Source organism: Pundamilia nyererei, unplaced genomic scaffold, assembly GCF_000239375.1.
Source record: "Pundamilia nyererei isolate P.nyererei 1_Seehausen unplaced genomic scaffold, PunNye1.0 scaffold00007, whole genome shotgun sequence".
NCBI lineage: Eukaryota > Metazoa > Chordata > Actinopteri > Cichliformes > Cichlidae > Pundamilia > Pundamilia nyererei.
The window spans coordinates 5,434,069-5,459,533 of NW_005187408.1; the positions used below are offsets into that span (position 1 = coordinate 5,434,069).

Sequence of the window (25,465 nt, forward strand, 5' to 3'; positions counted from 1 at the left end):
TTTTTTTTTATTTTATTGACAACATAATGCAGTAAATATTCGGTTGCGCAGCCAATCAGAGCAGCCAAGCAGGCAGCTCTGATGAAGTCATAGGGAGGGTTGCGGATAAATAGACAGTCGCTTTAAAAAACAAACAAACAAACAAAAAAACTGAATGTCTCCACTCTGCATCACATTAAAACATCACACATTTCTAATGAATGGATGAATCCACACTGAGCACAATGTCTCCAGACCAGGACAATCTTCAGGGACCGGCGTGATGACAGAGAGCTGAGAGGAGTTAGTCCACACAGTGCGGTGGCATTTGCCCCCAGACAACTGAGGCCTGCATCATCAGTTTTTCAGCTTTAAGGATCCTTTTTTTTTTTTTTTTACCCCAGAGCCTTCACAGCTACATCGAATTGAAAGAGCGTGAGCGGAGCACACGAGTACCATCAATTAGTCAACACATTACGTTAGCAGCAGGCTTCTGAACGAAGCGGCCTGCAGCTCTACAGTCAGTTTTCCATCAATCTGAAAGTACTGAATGGATGAAGCGTGCCAATGAGCAGTACACATAATGCACAACACACATCCACAAGAAAGCCCAAAGCTTGTGCTATAAATAAGACTGTATGCATGTTTAAGTGTCATTTGAGGAGTCATACTGTTCAAATACAATCCCAGCCATGTCGAGAAATGAAAGCTTTAGCCCTCGTCGGAGTCCGAAAAGTAAACTTCCATCTGTATTTGCATTTATTGTACCCTGCAGTGTTTGTCCATTTCCGTGCTTCACCTTGGTGCCGCTGTGTAACTTATGCAGCACACAAAGCATGCACCTCTCTGGCCACCGTTTACTAAATGCTCCGCGCCGGACTTGTAGCGCGGGTGCGCAGCCTCATTTCCATTTAAATTTCCTGACGTGGCTCCTTCCTCAGCAGCTGAGGATCTTGATGAAGGCCCGTCTGAACTCGATGTTGAAGGTGGTGTAGATAACAGGGTTGAGGGCGCTGTTGACATACCCGAGCCAGGTGAAAGCACTGTAAAGTTCAGGAGGCACGTAGCATGTCCTGCAGTGAGTGTTCAGAATGTGAGTCACAAAGAAAGGCAGCCAGCAGATGAGAAACACCCCTGGAGCGGGCAGACAGCAGAGAGGTATGGAGAAAGGACAAAACGGAATTGAAGGTGTACGCCGGACAGAGTGGTGGGTATAGTAATAACATTTATAATAAAAAGGAAGAGAAAAGGAGAGAAAGAAAACAGAATTTGTGTTAATCATGGTCACAGCACATGCTGGCTAAAACCTCCCTCAACCAGTTATCTACCAAAGCCTTCTTAACAACCCTATAATAACTACACTGGGTTCAAACCTGCATCTGCAGGAACAGTAATGGTTTGTTCACAACAAACACAAAGCGAGGTTACGCTTTGTGACGCAGATTTACGATAACAATTTAAATTTATTTCCCTCTTTGCACAGATGGGTGGGCACGGTGGCGGTTAGCACCACCACCTCGCAGCAACAAGGTCCTTGCTTTAACGGCCTCATCACCCGGGGCCTTTCTATGTGGAGTTTGCATATTCTCCATGTGCCTGGGTTGGTTTCCTCCAGGTACTCCAGCTTCCTCCCACAGTCCAAAGATATGCATGTTGGCCATAGATATGAGTCTAAAGTGCTTTGATTTGTCATTAAATGAAAAAGTGGAATATAAAACCCAGTCCATTTGCACTTTCTATGCAGTTAAGCTGCATCAAAGTGTCCCTTCATGTTTGGTGTGAACACAAAGTGGTGTTTCTCTGACAGTTTTGAAAAAAAGAAGAAGAATAAAATAAAATAAAGAACGGATTAAGCCCTACTTTTGTCTGCTCTAACGTAAGCTTCAAATGTTACAGTGTCTAACTACATAGTTTACCACCTGCAGATAAATACAGACATGGATAAATCTTCCACTATTGCCCTGTTGCTAGTGAGCAGACCTGTGAGGACACCTTTAATGGGCCAATTAGACCAGTTTTAATCTGTGGTTTGTGCGGTAGTCATATTGAAGTCTTACCCATCAGCGGCCATCAGGATACATTTTATTGTATATAAACAAGACTGTAAATGCTGCATTGTAGCTTGAGCAATCATTAAATTCAAGCGCTATAATTGGTGTCTTGACATTGCGGTAAAGTTGTGGTCAGTTTGGATGAAAAAGCAAGGCTGGGATTGTCTTCTGTGCATGCGCCACTGGCTTTCACTGACACCAGTGTAATGTAATCGGGCACCTCTGATTACATTTTGTCAGTGAGATCTATGCTGTGTCAGAGCTAACTGGACCAGGCCTAAATAAGCAACCTGGCTGATAATTGGAGCGTGTGAAAGCTGTGTCAGGAGCTACAGTGTGTGCGCTGTCTGGGCCGACACAGTGAACCCGAGGCCTGACATTTCAGCTTGATTTATTGTAGTATAGATAAGAAAAATATGCAGGAAATGCACACAGTGAGAAAAAACGTGTTGGTACTGTCGTGGGTATATGTGGCAGAAGAGTTAATCCTACAAATGGGAAAGAAGTCGAAGCAGAATAAGCAACTCGGTCATATATCGCCTCTCTAATAGCTGCCTGTGTTATAGAGTGTGTTACTGTGACATTTAGACTTTCATTTCCTCAGCTTATCTCAGCCTCCACTCACCGAGCACAATGGCCAGCATCTGAGTGGCTTTTTTCTCCCTCGCGTGCATGCTCCTGAATCGGGGATTGCTGATGTGAGACATCGGCCGCAGTGATGTGTGCGTCTGCCCGTTGGACAGATCTTTCACCTCACAGCTCATCCTGACAGGAGGACGTTGGATCTGGCTGTTCTCGTCGGGGTCCCGTTCCCCCCGCTCCTCCTCTACATCCATCTCGGTGCGGCCACACGAGGCATGGCTGATGCTACAGTAGTTCTGCATGTCCACCGGGGGCAGCACTGAGTTCTCCACCGGCCCTGTCTTTGGGCGTTTGCCCCACAGGCATCCTGAGAGCAGGTTAGGCTTGGAAGGACCCGAGGGTTCTTCACTCTGCTGACACGAGACACGACACAGTTATTGACAGCTTGAAATCAATAAAGGCTTAATGCTGGGTTGGTGTGCTGGACGTATCAGGACAACAGTTTCGAGCCTGAAATTAATTTTTCAAGTGCTTCCACACCAATGCTTCCAACAGACAAACTGATGTGATTTTTCAAGGGGTTTACATACTGTCACCGGTCCCTTTTTCAGGGACACCGAAACAGCTGAACTGCTCCTTAATGTAAATATTGAATCAGCCAGTCACATGACTACAACTGCTTTAGAGGATGGAGACATGGCCAAAACAAACCTGCTGAACTTCAAAGTGAGCATCGCGGGTGATTAAAGTTACTTTGTGTAACAGTTCCTGGTGAAACTGGACATTTGTTTCATGGATGTGTTTTCAGCACCTCATTGAGTCTATTCCTTTATTAATTAAGGGAGCTTTAAAGGCAAAAAGGAGTCCATGACAATATTAGCGAGGTGTATTTTAGATTATGTGATGTTTTATTGTGTGACTGGCACCAGGGAATTGAGTAGAGACATTTATTAACTGTGTGCTTTTTACAAATTTGGATTTAATTGTGTGATGGAAACTTTGCTAAATAAAACAATAATTAATTTATCTTATTATGGCCACAACGATTCCTAAATTTTGAACAATTTGAACAATTCCACAGCAGAATAGTAACAGTAAATAACCAGACATCCTAATAGTGTGTTCACAGATAGGAGGGCACGCTGCGGTACATTCAAGACCAGTAAAGAAGCATGTAGGAGATCAGAGACAAACCAAAATCATATAAAATGGAATGAAAACAAGCGGTCACCTCAGCAGATGGATCTACAGATTTTATGCCAGATGCACTCCCCGACACAACCCTCCCATTTATCTGTACTTGGGACCAGCTGCCAGAGTGCAGTATGACCCTGATGCTGGGTTTGTGTCTTCTCCCAGGATCAAGCTGGGGATATTTTACATGTAAGGCAAATGTGCTAACCACTGCACCACAGAGCCACTAGTATCTGAGCATCAGCTGGCAGACAAAGTTTCCATCTGGTGAACATATTCAACCATTTATTTGCAACAGAGACAGATGAAACAAAACCAGCTAGGCAGGATGAAGGCTCAGTGGTTAGCACTGTAGCCAGACAGCAAGAGGGCCTGGTTTGTCCTGCCATTGAGATATATATTAATACTTCTTATCTCATTCTAGGACACTGTTGTAAAGGAGATTTTTCATCACAAAAGTTTCACTACCTGGTTTAAAAAAGGATTAAAAAAAGACATTTTCCTCTGTAGAGGGTAAAAAACAAAACAGAGGTTAAAGATTCACAATAAACACCCCCAAGCAGCAGATGGCTGCCCCTCCCTGAGCCTGGATAGGCCAGAGATTTCTTCCTGTTTAAAGGCAGTTTTCCTTCCCACTGTCACCAAGTGATTGCTCTAATTTATTGAATGGCTTTCTCTTGTAGGGTCTTTATCTTACAATATACAGTGCTTTGGGGTGACTGTTGTTGGGATTTGGTGCTATATAAATCAAACTGAATTGAAATACAAGTTTAAACGTTTCCGTGTGCCTGCTGAATGCCTAAATATCTATTTGTTTGCTTCACCTCTCTTGACTAAGGTGACTATGTGCCAATTTTGTGTTTTCAGCTTGTGTTGCCGCCCCAGAGTATTGAAAACAACATTATTTTGGTTTTAATGTTTAAATTAAGTCATCACACTTCACTGCTCTACCTTCTATTTTCCCTCACCCCTCGTAATATCTATTGAGAAATTGCCTTTAGCTTATCCTCCTTAACCTCATGCGGAAAATATGTGGAGCTGAGAGCTGGGTTGCTCTGCTAAGCCAACAAAGTGGCAAATAAGATTCAGAAAAATGTAAAGTTATGGTCAATACATATCTGAAGGGCTCTTCAGATGGACTAAAAGTGTGCCCGACTCCAAGTTCAATAGTTGACATTCAGCACACGCCAGGAAATCCTGCTACATTTTAGGAGCTGTTTCATTTATCTCTTGTGCCAGCAATTACTTTAACTTTCCAAACCTGTGACAAATTCAATCTCAATTTTCCCTCTCCAGCAATAACACGTTTTTAAGCACTGTACAATTTGCAGCAAGACCACAAACATGAATTTGCATGATATTCTCAGCCCATCGCGCTTTTTTATTTCGTTGCTGATATGAATCCTCTGCCGTTGAATGCTGTGTGAATTTTGCAGGTGCTGAATTTTGCACAATCACAATTCCTGGCTCCTTCTGTGACCCCCCCAGGCTGCGACCACACAGCCAAATGAGAAAAAAAATCGAATTTATCTGAACACGTCATAGAGACACCGAGATGAAAAGCTAAAATTCATGCAACCACATTACAAAACTCCAACACAGTCAATATAAGTTACCTAAGCATTAAACAGTGATATATAAGTTAAAAAACAAAAGTAGAGCAATAGAAAAAAATAAAATCTGGTTTAACATAACACCCACCACTTTAATCCTTATAGGTGACAAGTCGTGCTTCGCCTTTGGAGTCTCTTCTTGCAGACAGGTCTCCTACGGGGATCAGAGGAAAGTTCAACAGAGAAAATAGTTTCCAGAGAAATGAACAAAACCCCGTCACCTCAATCCCATCAGTCCACAAGTGGAACATATTTGTGCTGTTCACTTCAAACTCATTGATCCATCTCTTTTCATCTCCAGAATGCTTTCATTAAAATTCAACCAATTCTCATTGAGCGTCCCCGACGCGGACTAAAAATCAAAAGAATTAGGATTTACGCCTGTTGTGCCTTCAGTCACTCCCTCCTGAGCCGAACGCTGTGCAGTCCAATTAAAGCTTGCTGCGAAAATAGAGATAGGTGCCTTTGAAACACACAAAAAAGACATACTCCTCCTTCATAGGAAACGTTTATTCTCTTGACTCAGTAAGAGTCCTATTATCTTGTTTAAAAACATCATTCCACCGTAGTTCTCTCAACCTGAACCCCTGCAGAGCTGGCATCTTACAGCTGGAGGCCTCCACTCCTGGATGAGATTCCAAAATGGGACTGCACTGTTATCTAGTGTTAAAACGGAGGGAACAAAGGGAAACAAAGGGTGCAATGAACACAGCCAGAATACTCAGGAAGCTTCTAGGTGTGGCAAAGCTATTCAAGTTACTGGGTTGACTTGTCTTTTTATAGACCATATTTTAATAATAGGGTGCAGATTTATTAAATGTGACCTAATGTATCCTTGCCTGTGGTTATTGACATCCATCATCTGTATGATAGATGTAACTGGGACACGATTGAAAAACTGACAGCTTGTTGAGAGAAAGAAATTGTCTCATAATAGAGATTAAAGAACAATGTGACCCTTGTGCCTACATTATTATTATGAGGACTAAAATATAACTTAAGCTTGCTTTGCTTGCTTTGTTTGTCAGATCCATCCATCCATCCATCCATCCATCCATCCATCCATCCATCCATCCATCCATCCATCCATCCATCCAATTTTACTTGAATAAAGGTCACATGACCCCATCAGCGCACATTAATCAAAGTAAAACATTTTCACTGAAGTTACTTTAACTTCTTATTAATTCTCAGCTGGTTTTGCTATGCAACAAAACATGGAAATGTCCACATGTGTCAACAATGATGTCTATTTGCAGTCCTGTGAAAAACTAAATAGACCCTCACTATCTTTATAGAAATTAAGCAGCAGCCAGGTGATGCTAATCAAATGCACTTGATTAAAGTGTTCCTCTATAAAAGCAAGGGTAGTGATTAGCTGATGGTGTGGTGAAAACATGATCTTACAATCTTCCTAGGAGTGGACATCCAACCATATTTCCCATTCAAGCTCAAGACCAACATGTCAGGCTCTATAGGCCTCAGTTAGCTTATTAAACCTTAAAGGTCATCACAGTGCAATTAGAACATGACTAAACCGGTATGGGTTGTTTGGAAGAATTGCCAGGAAAAAGTCTTCAAAAAGAACACGCGGCAGAGCTTAGCTTTGCAAATTTGCATCTAAACAAACCACAAAACATCTGGAGCGATCTCCTTTGGATAGATGACGCCAAATTGGAGATGTTGGGTCATAATGCAAAGTGCCAAATTTGGTGAAAAAAACCACCATACACCAACTGTCAAGCACGGTGGTGGCGGGACGATGATTTGTCTTGTTTTGCAGACACAGACCAGGGCACCTTACAATCATTGAGTCTTCTATGAGCTCCTCTGTATACCAAAGTATTCTAGAGTCAAATGTGAGGGCATCTGTCTAACAGCTGTGCAGCAGGACAATGATCCCAAGCACAGGAGCAAACCCACAACAGAGTGGCTGAAAAAGAAGAATCAAAGTGTTGCAATTGCAGAGTCAAAATCCAGACCTCAACCTGATTGAAATGCAGTGGTGGGACCTTAAGAGAGCTGTAAAGAAATGAATGTCTGAAAATGAAGTGGAGCAACATCGTAAGGCAGAATGGGCCAAAACTCCTTGACAATGACACAAGAGACTGATAAAATCATTGTCATGGTCCCTGTGCCTCCCCGGCCAGCCCAGTGTGGCCACAAGTGTTTGTTGTTTTACTCTCTCTCTGCTTCCCTCGCCTTGCTCTCTCTCTCTCTCCTACCTGTCTGCGTGGGCGGAGCTCTGATTGGGCTCCCGCCCTTGGCCCACGCACCTGCAGCTGATCTCCGGTGATTTGCAGCTCTTCTTAGGTCAGGGGCTCTGAGCTACTCGTTGCTGGAATATTGAGTAACTCTCGTTAGTATTGCCTGGCTTCATTGCGATTCTGTTGTTCCCATGCTTGCCTTCGACTTACCCTCGTCTGTGTTAATAGATTTACCTGGATCAGCCCTTTTGTGACCCCTGGACCCCGTGAGTGTGAGTGGGCAGCTTGTGTGGAGATTGTTTGGACAAGGAGCGGAGCAAGTGCGAAGAAGTGTGTTTCCCCAGTGTACATAGCGCACCAGTGTGATTAATAAAGTATTGTTGAACCGTGCTTTCTCAGTCTGCGCCTGAGTCCGTTCCACCTCCGTGACAGTCATAGAGAAAAGCAACACCTCAAGTTATTGCTACTAAAGGTGGTTTCACAAACTACTGAATCATTGAAGTACTTGGATTTTTACAGCACTTCAGGGAGTCCAGTGAAAACCTTTTTTCTGACTGTCAACAAATAATTATGCATTTTTTTTGTTTTTGTTTATTTACTTTTTCATTCAGATTTTTTTAATATATTCAGCATATCATAATATAATATTCAGCATATCAGAAGAAGACACCTTTTCCCGGGCACTTTTACAGTATTTCTGGCAGCGGTTTTCTTGTTGATCACTTTGTCTACATTTTGTACTCTAAAATTAAACAATTATTAGAGTCTAATAGAGTTTTTTCCCCCCCTGTGCACACCGGGAATCTATCTAATTGTAAAAGGGTCCAAAATAAAGGTGAGTTGTAATTCGTTATCAGTGCATAAAATTGGTGAATGCAAATAAGTGAGTGAGACAGAATCTGAGAAAGATGAATTTGCTGTGAGGAAAATACACTTACAATAAATCAGGAGCTAAATAACAGTTTTTCAGAAATGGAGCACAGTGAATGTGAAAGGTGTTATAATAGTATAATAACTGGTCTAGCTGCCCAGTTATTATTTTTGACATCTTAGGTTTGATATATGAAAGAAAAAGAAAAAGAAAGGATGATGTGTTTATTTTGCCCTCAGCAAAAATAATTCAGGCACCACCGTGGCCCCTTTATACTCTGACGTCTGTCAGAATATCTGTTCTTTAATGTGACATTTATAGAATAATTAAATGATTTTGTGGAAGCAGGAACACGTAGACCAGAGAAGCGGAATCCCTCACAACCCCATCGGCAAATCACACCCTGGTCAGATGATTATTAAATCATTATAACAGCACATCTACAGTTCTAAACATCATGAGCTCATTATAAAAGGTCAAGGCAATCTCAGTGTAAGTAATCAAGTGAATCTTATTGTTATTCATAAATGTTTGGAAGATTTTGTGGCTTTTTATGACAAGGTCAAAAACTTCTTCATGATGACCCCCAAAGCTGCTCCTCTAAATAGATTTTTAGAATCAATAGATAATTATTGTTAAACTAACTATCTCATAAAGCATCTTTTACTATACCGTGCACCACTAAAAAAACTAATAATGGAAACCGACTCACCACAGACGGTGGGGTGGAGCCTGGCTGCACCTTTCCACTGGCCTGTCCAAAAGTGATCCTCTTCCGCCTCATCCTGAGGAAGACGTAGATGCGGATGTAAACCAGCAGAGTGACAATAAACGGCAAATAGAAGGACACCACAGAAGAGTAGATCACAAAGTCAGGGTTGGAGATGGAGCACACCAAAGGGTTGTCTGCAATAAAAGGAAAATATCATTATGGAAAACAGCCTTAAAATTATAGGATAATAAAAGAGACAAACATCATCATTTAAAGCTGGCTCTCTGACCCCAGAGTATGCTATCAATCTTGAAAATAGCCTTGATCGTTTGTCCTCTTTTCATATAATACCTATATACCGAACACATGCTATACCCTAACAGAGATCACTGCAAGATAGAGACATAACTGATCTGACAAGAACTGAGCAATAAATTCAGGATAAGAGACCACTTCATATAATAAAGGCTGTACATAGACAAATTCCTCATCCAAAATCATGTCACCTGTATAATTAGCATGAAAATAAATGGAAAAAAAAGCTGCAGTGAAATGCATATCACATGTCTGTGTTGGTATGAGCTTCCTGAGCGATACCTCAGTACACAGAGAAGTGGGATGAAGGATGGATAGATACAATCTATTTGGTGCCACTCTCCAAACTACCTTCAGCTGCTAGACTCAGAGTGCTGATTATTTCTTTTTTGTTTGGGAACAAAACAGATTTGTCTGTTTGAGCTGATCCGTGTCAGTCGATTACTTCAAAAGAAAGACGAAGGATTTCAGACCTAACAGGACCCCCCCACCCCACCCCGGTCTCCGCCCCTGAGTGGTCAGATTCCTGCAATAAACAGCCATTTTTTCCACTCTGGCTATAAGTAGACTAAACTTAGTGCTTGCATGTCTGTGATTTGCTTTACATTGTGTTTCACTAATGGTCTTAATTGTGTGTGTTCACTCATGCATCTGTGTTGCTGCTGGCTATTGAAATTAAAATAGCTGCTGGTGACATTGTTCATATTTCGTTATTTAGCTTCAAACTATATGTGATCTGGCTTTACAGCACATCTTCAGTGTTGGAAAACACAAATGATTTTTAACAATAAACAAGACGGCATCTGTTTTCCACTTGACGTAACCTCATCCAATCAGACTGCAATGCAAACAATATTTTTAAAGGACAAAAGAAATATTTGCTTTACTTTTCTTTTTAACTAGAAAAATGTGTGACAGAGCAAACAAAGTTGCAAAGTTTTTTCTTTGAAGGACTTCCTACAATAATTAAAAACAACAAAAGAACAAAAATAAAAACCAACCATAAAAGGAGCATGGATCATGAATAAATCAATACAAAAATCTAAAAGGATCAAAAGCAAAGAAGACAGGGATAAATAAACAAGTATTAAATATATAAAACAGCCACTTACCAAAGATACAAAAAAGGCCTCCAATGAAACAGTGTATTAAGAGGAGGTTTAATGGACATAAATGATTCAATCAATCAAGTGCAATCTTTGAAGTAGAGAAGAAAGTGTTGAAATAAGAAAGTGATTTCAGTGACTTTGATTGTGGCGTGGTATTGCAGAAAGTGCTGATCTGCTGTGCTAGTGTACTACCATCTCTAGGGTTTCCTGAGAATGGGCCGAAAAAGAGAAAATATCAGTGAGCTGCAGTTCTCAGGGTAAAAATGCCTTGTTTATCCCAGAGGTCAGAGGAGAATGGCCAGACTGCTTTGAGTTGATAGCAAGGCAACAGTAACTCAAATAATTGCTCATATAACTGCGGCAGATGGCCGCCCCTCCCTGAACCTGCTGTGCTGGAGGTGTCATCCTGTTAAAAGGGAGTTTTTCCTTCCCTCTGTTGCCAAAGCACTTACTCACAGGGGGTCATATGATTGTTAGGGTTTTCTCTGTTGTATTGTTGTAGGGTCTACCACACAATATAAAGCGCCTTGAGACGACAATTCACATCGGGTCACCAAAATTGAACAGCAGAAGATTTGAAAAATGTTGCCTGCTCTGATGAGTTTCAACCACCTGAAAGCATCCAAACAATGGTGGTGTAATATTCTTGTCCCATTTTTATTTATTTATTTATTTTACCAAATATCGATTCATATGTACTCCACATTCACCAGCTCTCAATCTCTCCAGTAGAGCACCTTTGGGATTTGCTCGAACAGGAGTTTGACATCATGGATGTGATGCCGAATCTGAATCTGTGCCATGATGACTTAAAGCACTTCTGAAGGCAGAAGGAGGAACCAACCCAGTGCTAGCAATGTGTAACTAATGAAGAAGCAAGTGAGTGTGTCAGTGAGCACCCAGGCATGATCGGGGTTAATGAGTGCGTATAGCATTAATTAGAACATGTCTAATTAATGCTTTAATAGCAACATTTTAAAATGAGGAAAATAGCAAGCGGCAATTTATTGTAAGTGTAATTTTAACTGGAAGAAGTAAAAATATGAAATTTAAAGGCATCTATGACCTAATCAGGGGCAGACAGAAATGCACACAAGCACATGAGTGACAAATAAGGCTCAGCATAAAAACAACTGTCAACAACAGGCAGATAGAAATTTGGGGGCTGATGATTTAAAGTTTTGACAATAAAGAAGGCTCTATGTGAAAATCCAGTGTTGAGTGCACAAAGGTAAACAGAACCACTTTTGCAAATATCAGGAAAAAGTCCACAATTTATTCTGGACAAGCCAACAAACTTGCTAACGTGCCATCTCTGCGGCTTTCATCGGAGCCAAAACGGACGTCATGTTGTTCAAATTCAGCAGTTTGGCTAAAAGATTCACAAAAGAGTAATGATTAAAAGCAAAGCGGGATGATTCTGGCTGAGGTCTGAGGGTTTGTAGCGAACATCTAATGTTTCTATATTGTATGTAAACTTGCTCAGAGGAAAGCATTTTGAACTATAATCATCATTCACTCCAAAAGACATTACAATGCTGAGTCCAATACATCTCAGTCTCTGAGACAGCAACTTTGATAGACTGGCCCCTCTGGCTGGGAGAGTCACATATTTGAGTCCAGCAGAGTAACAGTGGAGCCATTTTTGGCCTCATGACAGTGTTTGGCTCCATGTTCCTTGAGCGGATAGCTGTTTTATGCTCTGAAATTCATTGTGTGAATGCTTTCTTTGTTTGCTCAATATCAGCTTGTCTATTTCAGAGGCAGGGCCGTAGTAGATGTAATGCCACGCTACAACACATTTGTAAACAAGCAATAAGCAACCCAAATCAAAAATGATGTAGTGTTAAAAAGCAAAAGACTCTCTGTCCTACCTGGTTTCACTGACAGTGAATGCCTCGAGTGTAAAACTATAGGTTTTCTGACCACGATTGTGTATGAAAGTGGATACTTGGATGAGCTGAATACTTCAGATGCTGAGTTCAAGATAGCAAGGTTTTATGTTCGACTTGCAGACAAGAATGAGGGGATTTTTGTTCCTGCACTGATCCCACAATAGAGTAAAACGCTGTTAGAATAAATACAGAACAGCATAGAAAAGTATCTGTATAAAAACACATGCAAAATAAAAAATAGCCCTACTGTGCACAGTACAGGAATCACTGCACATCCTGCTGTGTCTTTTGGTCATGCATACTTATCTAATGCTCCCGTTGCACTGTAACAGGAGAAAACCCACCATCAACACTGCATCCACCCTCTGCACCTCCCTCCTGTTGTAATCTCCCTGCTACACTACAATCCTCCCTCACTCTTCTTCTCCTTAGTCAGGCTTCTACACCTGTAAAATGTTCATCTGAGCAGATTCACCATCTGTTGATGGTAAACACTCTTACTTGTGCAAGTAACAACATCCAAATGAGAAAAGCTGTAACGCTGGGTTTTATTAATAACCAACAGCAGCAGTTGTGGCATTGCAGTGAATCTTCCACTTGTTGGTTTATACATTTACTTATTTTTTTAACAGGAAATATTGTAGCTGTCAGAAATTGCACAAAATCTCAAACTCTGTGAAAACGCTGCAAATGTGTGACATGAATGGTCATTTTCTCTGTGATTACATCCTCACAACATGACAGGAATACTGCATTAGACTCTGCTTCCCTGATCTGCCCACATCCTTCAGATTCGACATGTTTCAGCTCTTAATGCCAATAATATCATTTGCTGTTACTTTCACAGACTTGACAAAACTCAGACGACACATGAAATGTTTACAGCACTTGAGTTACTCACCACGGCCATCCTAAATGCTAAGAACACTAAACTTTAATTCTAAATTACGTAATTAACGTTAACCAGAAAACAAGCCAAAGTCGAAATGTTGCTGAGCTGACCTGTGGTGTTGAATCCAAACAACAGGGGGCAGGACACCGCGAAGGCCAAGACCCACACGGTAGCAATCATGACAAACACTCTTTTTCTGGAGCGATGAGTGGTGTTGTACAAGACGGGCATCACTACTGCCGTATACCTGCAGACACAGACAAGGATTAGAGTTTGCTCAGCTTTGCAGACGTATTTGTACAGAGGACAGGTGGTGACATTTGAATGAAGGAAAAAGTGCTGATGCGGTCCTGCAAAAGGGAATAATTAAAGGGAGAAAAAGAGTGTTGGGCTTTGGGGATGCCAAGAAATGCAATGCAGAGAAAAAGTGGATGGTATAAAGACCAACAATGGGAAGGCGTACCAGGCACTATTATTTAGAAACAAATGGGTATTCAGCAGTAACTCTAGTGAGGCTTTGATTTAAGAGTTAATCAGCACACTATATGCCAAGAGTGTATAATGAGCCCGGAAAAACTGTCCAGCAATAGCCTAGAAGAAGCTGCAATTATGCTGGAACCCAACCCAAAATAGATGTGATGTAATGTTGTTTAGAGCCAGACAACTGCCATGATTGTTTATCCTCATCAGGCTAATTACTCCTGTTCTTCTCTGGGCAAAATGCAGAGTGAAACCCGGAGCCAAACGCGGACATCCACTAAAAATATTCTTCCCACGCTGCTTCCCTTTGCCTTTAACCTCCTGCCACGGCGCTGCTGGGTTAGAATAAATGCAAAGATTAAAAAAAAATTAAGGAAAAGAAAGGAAAAAAGTTGAATGATAAAAAAAATTATATGCAACCTTTATTGATCAAGCGCTGCTTTACGTTACACCTTTAGTTTCATCAGCTCTTAAAATCACCACTCAAAGCACGACTTAAACTGTAAGTACTTTCACCGGGACAATTCTCCTTGAAGTTTCACGGTAGAACTTGGGTTATCGCGTATTTACGCTGCTTCTGAAGAGCCGTTGAAAGCTGACAAATCCTCTGTTTTCAAAGAGATCAATGCGATAAACTAACGGTGCTGCTGCGAAGGTAAAACTGATCTCAGTGGCACGCAATGTCCCAGGGGCTTTGCATTAATTTAGAAGCACACAAACATCTGATGCTGCAGAGGTGCTTTTGACTTCTGTATTAAACAGGAAGAAGAGCAGCGTTCAGGATGACTTCATTGCTCAGGTGCAAATTATGAAACATCCAAAAGAATCAAGCAGTCCAACAAATAAAAGAAGGGTTTCAGGATATCTAATTTGCTAATTTAATTGTGAAGACAGCCACATAAAGTATTTAACCAGTTGGATTCGTACAAAAAAATGATGTCAGGAAAGTTTTACAGGATACAATCGCTGCCAGATTAACATGTTTATATGCTCTGGAATTGGGGCCACTGCCCTTTTTTGCCCTCAGAGCTCCATGGCATTTCTGTTGTGCCATGTTGCCTCATTAAACCCGGATTCTCATTGTTGGTTTTGTTGTTTATTAATTCATTTATAATGATTTCTTGGCCACTTCTGACAGGAGACACATTTCATGAACACAGCATTGACATAGCAAGATTTATTTATTTTTTTGCTGTTGTTCTGGATTTTGGACTCAGGGTTATGAGTTTGAATTTTTTTTTAGATTCTTGTTTTCTATTTTGTGTGCTGTTTTCATTGTTCTTTTGCTTTTGGACTTGAGTTATTTCTGAAGTCTAACTAGTGTTTGTTTAGCTCAGTGCAGTTTCAACTGCACCTGCAGTTCAATAGAATTCGTTACTACCTACCTCGAGCATTTGTATTATTTGCATTTGCATTGTTATTATTCTTTACACTCGACGCTTCATTATGGAAGTTTGGTTATTTATATCTGATTATTTCATTGTTAATAAACCAAGAACCAGTACCAAGTGTCTTTGGAATAGTGAACAAATGACAAACTCTCACGATAAACTCTCTAAGTGATCGAAGCTGCAGATGTCTCTGTAGGTTTTTGACTAGAAGAAACTCCCACCACACTGTGAGCATTTTCTCGCTGGCATTATAAAAATATCACTACTAAAATTAAGTGTAGGAATGTTATATTTTACTTTTTATAACCTCCACCAAGGGGGTTGTGGGATTGGTTTTTTAAAGGTTAAAATTTGGCCAAATTAACCAAAAAAAAAAAAAAAATTCTGAACAGATTTGCATTGACGTTTTGGGCCCTGGCCCAACTTAGGAGTGATTCACTTTTGGAGTCAATCCAAAGGAGGACTCTTTGGAAGTAGTCTTCACCACTGTGAGGTAGGGCCGTTTCCCATTATATCCTCACAAATGCTTATCATATTGATGTAACAAAAATTGGCAGATATCGTTTTGATGTTCTTGAGGAAATCTAAGCTGGAGCCAGAGATCCTTCGTCCAGGGACTCGCTTTGTGGAGGGAGTTCTCAGCTCTGGAGGAAATGTAGTCTTTGACGGCTCTTGCTTGGACAGAGATTCTTGTTGATATGTGGCAACAACTCTGGTTTCACGTTTCCTCCTTATCTGGCAGAGTGGTTCAGATCTGCTCGTTTGTTGGGTCTTTTTCTGTGGAGTTGGCATGTTCATCCTGTGCCCATGTGAGTTTTCTCTAGCAGCTTTCTTCCATGGTCCGAATACATCCATGTTAATTTATTGGCAATTCTAAGTTAGCTGTAGCTGTATCTTAGGCAATGATGCAATATAAAGTAATATAATGAGTAACAAATCAAGAGTAATAGCAATGTGTTAAAACCCCACAACAAATACTGCAGGAGAACCTTGTTTGTTATTGCGGCAAATGAATGTATTTGAAATAATACCAAAAACTCAGAGTCACACAAAGTGAAACTGGGACTTATAAAACATTTACTGTCATGCAAACTCATGAAAGCGCTCATTTCCCCCTGCAGTCGTATTCGCTGCAGAGAAAGGCAAACACTCCCTTCTCCATACAGGCTGAGCAAATATATCCCCCCGAGAGTTCTTATGCATCAGTGTATTCATCCTGTGCAGTTGAACCCCTGATGCCTGTGGGGTTCCAAGTTCAAAGACCCTTTAGAGATATTAAATGTTCACTTTGATACAAGAACAAAACCTACGCAAATAATGATGTAAACACCAGATGCTGCAGGAGAGGTTCGAGGTCCTCATGCTTGACATTTTCCTGTGCAATGGCACAAACATCTTCTCAGCAATTAGCCAAAAACCTAAAAACACCTAGCCTGCATGCACATGCTCACTCCTGTTACTTTCTCACTGTCTCTCGTTGTGAGAAACTTGCACGCTGAGATGCACACACAGACACACAACTATCAAGAAGATACGAGCAAGATGGGGAAAATATTTTAATCCTTCAGCGAGCTTTGAAATGTCTACGTGGCGAGGTGACGGAAAAAAAGTCTAACAGAGATGACATTTACACTGGAGATGTCATGGCAACATCTGTAGTCATACATAGTAACTGCAGCAAAAAGATAAAGACACACACACACACACACACACTCGCACTCACCTGTCAATGCTGATAGCGCACAGGTTGAGAATACTGGCGGTGCACATCATCACATCCAGCGTGACAAAGACGTTACAGTAGAGGCGGCTGAAAAGCCAGGCTCCGCCGACCACCTGCAAAGGACAGACAGGCAGATTAACGACACTCACGTTTCCCCCTCCTTTTCTTCCCCTTCTTCACAGTCAAGTGTGAAGTGCAGCGCAGGTGACAAAAAGGTTTCGTGAAGAAGGGAAAAAAAGGGCACACAAGAGGCACTTTGGCCCAAATTACATAAAGAAAATCAAGTCTGAGCTGCCAGCATGAGTCACATATTAACCCTGACACACTACCGGGATATCACTTTGGTTTATTAATGTGTGTTTATGTTATGATATAGTGTTTCAGATTTGTAGCGAGGTAATCTGAAGTACTCAAGTGCAAAAAGTCCTGTTATTCCAGTGCTGTGATGAGTGGCATGGAAATAAGCCGAAGGAGGGTGCCCATCTAAATGCAAGGTTTAATTACACTGAAGGTGTTTGTCAGACTTTTTTTCACAAAGGGCATAAGCCTCCAGTTAACACACCAGTACTCCCACCTCTTCCTCCCCAGCAGAGTCTTACTCAAGTCGACAGGCTTTCACTTAGGCACTATAATACCTGGTAATAACTGTCTGACAGAGATAAATGGGATCCAAGCAGCATTGCCTCACTACTGAATCTCTCAAATCCAGCATGTGAATATATGCCTACCTACACAGAGAGGCAGCAGGCACACATGGGAATATGCACATACACATAAAAGTATGTAAATAGGTAAAATTAGCTTCTTTTTGCTATTTCTTTTCTACACCAGAGGTGTTACACGTTCGAATTCAGAAAAATTTCACATGCCTAACCTGCTTAACCTAACATCGTCATAACCTTTTTCGACACGTGGAAATCCAAATTTCATCCCAAAGAAGGGATTCTGCCAACTTCACACACAAAAATCAGTTGATTTCTGTTGAATAAAGTCTTCTCTCAGGAGGCTCGGGGGGAATTTTGTCAGGTCTCAGATAATTATCTAATGACGACGGCACAATGATGCCATTGTGGTTATGATTGCTACTAAGATAACAAAGTTTCAACACAAATTCTTCCACAAACTAAAGGTGTGAAAATTGAAGAACAGCTTTGCGTTGTGTACCAGTTTGAAACTACATACTGTTTCTCTTCAATTTGTAAGTATTTAGTGTGCTCACACGAGACACCGTTTCCAGGAAGTCAGTGTTTTCCACAGTTGTTGCTTGAAATACAACATTGCAATGCAGTGTTTTATGTACCAGCTTCATTGACAGTGAAAATCTTTATGCTTTCAGTAAAATGGAAGGAATTGGGCCTCATCATACTGAGTCATGAATGCCTGCATCTATTCAAGCAAATTGCTGTGGCACCTCTCTCATCTTGATTTTAAGCCCAAACACTAACCAAGAACTAGATGTTTAAAGAAATAAAGAACCTAGATCATGCTTTAAATCTTTGTGGCCCCAATTAAATACATTTCCAATAAATAAGGGCTCTACACACACTATGTTCATGCATGTAAACAGCACTGCAACATAAAGGAAGAGGACTCTAAATTATTTTAATAAGTGTGTGAGACCAATACAAAAAGTCAGGCAAATAAAGCCACCACCCAGGGAGAAGTAGAAATCATGTTTTGAACTATTGACCGTGAGCTTGATATGAATCTCCTGTTCCACCACATACTAAAGCTCTTTTATTGGATTGAGACCTGGTGACTGTGGAGGCCAGTTGAAGACAGTGAAGTCATGGTCATGTTGGAGAAACCAGTTTGTGATGATCTGAGCTTTGTGTAATAATATGTTATGCTGCTTAATGCTGCCATCAGAAGATGGGTACACTGTGGTCATAATGGCATGAACATGCTCAGCAACAATACTCAGGTAGGCTGTGGTAATGAAGTTATGCTGAATTGGCACAGAGTGGTCCAAAGTATGCCGAGAAAATATCCACCAAATATACACCAGCAGCACCCTGAACGGTTGATACAAGACAGGATGGATCCATGTCTTCATGTTGTTTAAGACAGATTCTGATCCTCCCATCTGAAATGTTGCAGCAGAAACTGAGATTCATCAGGCCAGCCAATGTTATGTTTTTCCAGTCAACTATTATCTCGCCTATTGATCCCACGTGAATTGTAGCTTCACTTTCACCTGGTGTGGTCTTCTGCTGTTGTAGTTCATCTGCTTCAAGGTTGGTAAACCTCAGGGATGGTCGTGTGTGAAGATCCCAGCAGATGAGCAGTTTCTGAGACACGAACCAACAACTATGCCACATTCAAAGTTACTTAAATTACTTTTCTTCCCCATTCTGATGCTCAAACTTCAGCAGGTCGTCTTGACCATGTCTACGTACCTAAATGCTTTGAAAGCAATACATGTAATTGGCTGATTACATATTTGTACTAATGAGCAGCTGAACAGGTGTCATCGATTACAAGTCATCGATCCAGGGATGATGTTGTCATGTCTGTGTGCAGCAGGCAGTAATGGTGGACCCAAAGTGCAGCAGACTCATGGAGGCAAAAAGGTGAACTCAAACACAGCATTACTGCAGGATGGCAAAAAATAACTGAACTGAAAATAAAAATAAACTAAACAAGGTATGCAGGCTGACAGACAGAACGCACAGTAAGAGATGATGGAGATCACGACAGAGACCGAGGAAAACACAGGACTTAAATACACAGAGGGTGCAATTAGGGAATGGGAGATGGGAGGGAAACAGAGCTGGGACAAATCAGACCTCAAGAGACAAGGAAAACAAAACTAGAAACACTGACATGAGACACGGACTTTCAAAGTAAAACAGGAAACATAACACAGAGCCCCAACAAGGGGATACAGGTGACAGGGGAGACAGAGGAACCATGAAGCAGAGACAGAAACCAGGAGACTAAGAATGCTAACATAGAAACCAAAATACTAGAAATATAAATAATGACAAAATCAAAGTTCAATAATAATAAAAAACTCAAAACACTGGGTCAACAACCCAGGTACCCCAACAGATTTGACTCGTAAAGTACTGTATGTTTTTTACTGAGAATGCACAAGCTAATTATAAGACTAGATCAGACGTTGGTAGTTCAATTCCTGACTGCTAATCTGCATGCCAAAGTTGCTCCGATGCATTCATTGGCGTGTCAATGTTAGATATAAAGGTGTATAAAAAGTGCTCGTGTGAATGAGGCAAGTCGTACAAAGCGCTCCAAGTGCTCGAGTATAAAAGTGCTATATATGAACCGGCTCATTTAACACCTGACTACCCTAAAAAGAGAATATAGCCTCCACTTTATAAATGGAGCCGTTTCTATACAGTCATGTTGCATATTTTTGGAGGCTGAGCGACATTGTTTAGGATGAAGTGCTAGACGTGAGCGCTCATTCATTACTGCCATTGCAACCACTTTGCTCAAGTACAAGTCATAGATCAGCTGCTCCATTCAAGGATAATATGACTTGCTCAAGGGCACATGATTGGCTCCCGCTGAGGACAGGAAGAGCGACGCTCACTGACTTTTCTCGTAAGAACACACCTGCTGAAGCTCACCAGCATCCCTCTACATCAGGATAATCCGCAGACCTTCAGATTACAGCTCCCAGGGTGATGGTGCTTAGTCTTGGGAGCTGAAAGTCTTTACCTCTGATGCTGAATAAGTTTCTCCCCAGCCTTTTTTTTTTAAACAATATTCTTTTAAATTTACTCTAAAATAATGAATATTGGACTTTTGTGTCATATTATCTTTTAATAACCAGTTTTTACAGTGTTTAATAAGCTCCCCTTTGAATCTGAAATGAGGAGATCCAACTCCAAATTTAAAAAAAAGTAGCACATGCTTTTATAGCATAGCTGCTTGCTAGGAAGTTAAACCCATGACTGAACCCTGTCGAGGTTTATGGCGCCCTAAATTTACCTTTCGGAGGATGTAATAATCTTTAATTTGTCAACTTCTGCTCACTAGGTGTGTAATTACTTTTTTTTGGGTCGGTCTGCTGTTGAATCTTCTGCACAGCAGGAGAAAAAGCACTTTCTGCTGACACTGTGCAAAATTCTTGCACGAAAGGTTGGCTGCTTATTAAACACAACCGGACTTCAGGACTCATGTTGGCAAACGCCTGCCCTGCAGGAACACTCTCTGCCTCTGCGAGCTTCAAGGAGGTTGTTCTATACACACCTATGAGCCTGCCTGAAGTAAATTTGCAGCGTTCAGTGACCTTAGTGAAGTGTGGTTGTCTGATGGTCATGTGCACCTGCATACTTAATGGAGCTGGTGAACAGCAAGTAACACGAAGAAAAGCGATAATTACCAGAAAAACTATGTTACACTAGTGAGTAATCTGCAAGGAGTAAATAAAAGTGAACAGAAACTATAAAAAGCTTTTTGCTGCGAAGGTTGCATAAGAATGAAATTCACAAGTTTGCAGAAGCCTCTTTATCATCTGCGGCTCAGCCAATTACAGAGCAGATGACGCCCTTATTTAATATTCAATATATCCTTAAGCAATTATGTATAATCTACATAAATACTGAATCACCATCTAAAATACTTTCATCATCATTACTGTCTTTGGATCACCCACACAGCTGTCACCATGTAATAAGCTCAAATGACCCTCATCCTTTCCCTCTTTGAGTTTAGCTTTTTTATTTTGCCTTCCACACAACTTTCCTCTGTTCTCTTCATAATCTCAACTCATTCACTCCTAAATAACGGTATTTTATCCCGTCTACAGCCTCCATATTTCTAATCATGTCTTGCTTCCCCCCTGCTTCAGGGCTCTCCATGATTTATTTCCTGTTAGGCGGCACTTCAGCAGCTGTTAGTGGGAATATTGCAGGGTACTAATTATCAACAATTAATAAAAACAAACATCCATAAGCAGGCAAACATGCAATTAGGATTAAAAATGGTGTAATCCCAATAGGAATGGGAACTAGTTTGTTAGCAAGTGAAAAGAAATGATGAAACAGTGATAGCTGAGTGAAACACTTGCTTAAAATGAATGGTTGAAATAGTTAGAAAATGTACATGGATAAATAAAAATGAACTACCAAGGTGTAATTAGAAGGGGCAAAACGTTTGACCTTAACACTTTAGCTGGTTTCTGTTTGGCTGTAATTTACTTTAAGGTCCGATTCTTCTAAAGCTTTTCTAATAAGAAGAAAATTAAATTGCTCTTTGGAAGTCCTCCTGTGGGTATCTGCATGTGCATCCATGAGATTTCAGCTCAAACTGGCGCTGAAAGCAAATATCAACTTCTGTTTCAAACCAATCCCGGCCACATGTTGAGGAGTATCACAAAGACCAAACAGTGTATTTCTGTGGAAGGCCCTGCAGGCTGGCTAGAACACGTTGCATCAAAATTTTGTCCAGCAGGGTAAGATCATCAGTGCAAAGACCTGTTGTAATATTATGGGGCAACTGAGTGAGAACACTGGGCACAAAATGACCTGAAATCTTCTCGTCTCATTTTGCCCCCTGCAACTCTGTGATGTTCTCTGGAATTCAGGTTAAAGAGTTGAAGTGCGGGCATGGTGGAGAAGAATAAGCGGAGAGCTGGAAGTGGTGTAGTGCATCACAAGAAAATTCAAAGGGAAAAACAGACCAACGCAAATGATTTCCATTTCTGTCAGATCCCACCTCAGCATGGATAAAAGTTTGATTCAGCTTCTGCTACTCTAAACATTAGCAGCAGGAATGAAACCTCTGCCAAACAGTGCAAAATATGACCATTCAACCTCCAAAATATGTAAAGAAAATCCTTCTATATGGATGTAATTACAATACATTTTTAAAACGCTATTGAAAAGAACATGCGTGAGATACTGAAGAATGTAAATGCAGACACTCACCTCCAGGTAGACAGCCCAGGGCATGACCAGAGAGGCCACGAGCAGGTCAGACACAGCCAGGCTCACCACCAGGTAGTTGGTGGTTGTCTGGAGGGAACGTTCCCTCAGCACGGCCAGACACACCAACACGTTCCCAAACACAATGGCTAGGATAAGCAGGGAGTACAGCATGGCATAGTAATTGCGCTCCCCTTCATCCTGCCATGGTGCCTCCAAGGTCTCATTCCTCTCATCCCATCTGAGGCGCTCTGACTCATTCCAGAGCTGCTCCGAGCTGCTAAACATCGCCATTGAGACGTCCCAGTGACATGGGAGGTGAGATGTTTGGCAGACCTGCCCAAAGAAAAGAGTATTGGAATAAACACACAACCTTCTGTTTCCTTTTGGATTCCCACACTTTAGTCATTAGGTGAATTTACCCATAGAAAGGCCTGCTGGAAAACAGATGCTGACTCCCAACACAAGTCAGATGCACTGATAAATGAAACGTAAGGAGATAAATCCCAGCAGTAACACTCTCTTTGCAGAGCATCGCTGCTTTTTGCTGGCACGAGAGTTTCATTTCTCCTGCTGAATAAAAAATGGGGGAGCGTATTGACGCCTCTTCACGATACGGCTCCATGGCTCCTATAGAGACAATCATCTCCATAAAGACTCAGCAGACAATGTATGCTTCGACTGTGCAATGCATTTATGATTGTTCCAGTCAGCCTTTCAAAAGCACTGCGATCGTTCCTGTAAATGGCATCTAAAACAACTGATAAAAACAGGAGCTATAAAACAGAGATGGTAGCTTTAATTAGGGCCTGGAAGAGAAGCCTTAAGCAGTGTCTGGAAGGTTAGCTCATCAGGGAGGGGTAATAAGTCTGTGCTGCCACCCTGAGAGGTCTGCTTGGCTCCGTGCTCCTTGCACTCAGCCCTTCTTCTCATTTATCATCAAACCTCCCTATCTGGCCCAAGTCCAGATATCAGCCCACTGTGGTAATACTCACACCTGTGTCTAGATGGTAAACATACTGATCCATCTAATCCAGCTTCCCCCATTCTTTCAGTGACAGAAACAGGGAGAAAGACACAGAGAAAATCAGATCCTTTTTAGAACTGGCTCAGACCCAGGAGGCTTTTAAAGATTTTCTCAGTCTATAATGCTACCAAGCTCTTCAATAGCTCCTGTATCGTATTATTGTCCACAGGAGAACCTGAAGAAGCAGGGGAAAGCCAGGCACCAATACCGATCACCTTGAAGTCTCCTCAGGGGAGTGCAGCAGTGGATTTATCACAGAATGAGGTGTGGCAGGTTGCAGGGATGCCAATCAAAAAATATTTGAGGAAAACCACATCTGTGTACACACACACACACACACACACACACACACACACACACACACACACACACACACACACACAGTGTGTGTTCAGTCTGAACAGGAGCACAAGGTCGCATATTGCTCTGCTGAAGGGTTTGTTTATACTTGTAACAAGTGCTAATTGGACCTGATTGCCCTGTGCACACTTTTTTTACGACCTCGCTTTAATGTTAACCGCTTATTCCGGCCTCTCACTGCTCCTATCCAGGGGTCTGACCTCTCATAAGTGCCTGTGAAGTAGGCATCTAACAGACCCTTCAATGCACATGCATGGTGGCATCGCATCTGACTCAGCGGACATGCTCTGAAGTCACAGTGAAGCCTGCACAGTGGCGGCGATCGTGACGGTGTTTAACTTTATGTTTTTTCGTAACGACAGTTATGTTAACCCAATAATACCGTAAACTGCGCATAGACTAAGGGGTGGGCTGCTGTCACAGCAGACTTGGCTGACACCCTGTCAAGGATCCCCCCAGTCTAGCTGTGCGTAATAAATTCATTTTGGTAGCTGGAATTTATTACAAATACCTGCCAAGTTCATCTTATTACTCGATCGTCAAACATTTATCGCAGAATTCAATTAAAGCCCATAATTGCAGCGCCCTATCGTGCGTCGAAATCAGCTTTCTGCAAAGGTTGAGGTCAGTTGTGGTCCAGTCACACACACGAATGGCCCAATTAGGGACAAAAATGATTGTGCCACATGATCAGTTATCCAAGTAAATGCGCAATCAAACTGTTAAACGAGCAGCGGATGAGGATTTAGCTGGAGAGACAACACATAAAACATTTCAATTAATAATACATTACTGCTTTTTCTTTTAAAAACCCCAAACAAAAAGTACGCACACACGCTTACATACCTGTTAGTGTTTCGCAGTGAAGAATTCATCGGATGCCATCGAGGAAAAGCATCATCCGTGCTGAGTTAAAAGTTGCCCGGTCGTTGCGTCCAGCCCTGCGAGGCGAGCGGGAGGAGCCGGGGGAGCGCTCGGTGCCATTGCGCACGGGCGAATGTGGAAATTGAGAGCTCACAGATGAAGCTCCAATCTCGCTCGCTCACTTCATTTCCCCCCCACCGGCTCTCGGTGGCTATGAGGCTTTCTACGGTGAGCTTTCTGCGGCCACACCGGAGTTGTTGTGGCTACATCAGGTGTGCTTAGTGACGCCGTGGCTAATTATTA

At 41.6% G+C, this 25,465-nt stretch overlaps 1 protein-coding gene across 2 annotated transcripts; it reads right to left on the reverse strand.

Moving 5' to 3' along the window:
* drd3 (dopamine receptor D3) lies at positions 1 to 25,465 on the reverse strand. Of its 2 annotated transcripts, none has more exons than XM_005722666.1 (8): positions 25,145 to 25,465; positions 22,915 to 23,247; positions 17,015 to 17,127; positions 13,531 to 13,667; positions 9,210 to 9,403; positions 5,508 to 5,573; positions 2,656 to 3,022; positions 1 to 1,052 (listed from the first exon to the last, which is right to left on the reverse strand). In XM_005722666.1, the coding sequence occupies exons 2-8, from the start codon at positions 23,203 to 23,205 to the stop codon at positions 775 to 777; spliced, it is 1,446 nt and encodes a 481-aa protein (XP_005722723.1). In that variant the 5' UTR covers positions 23,206 to 23,247; positions 25,145 to 25,465; the 3' UTR covers positions 1 to 774. The 2 variants fall into 2 exon arrangements, with proteins under 2 accessions (XP_005722723.1, XP_005722724.1); XM_005722667.1 differs by having other exon boundaries at positions 846 to 1,113.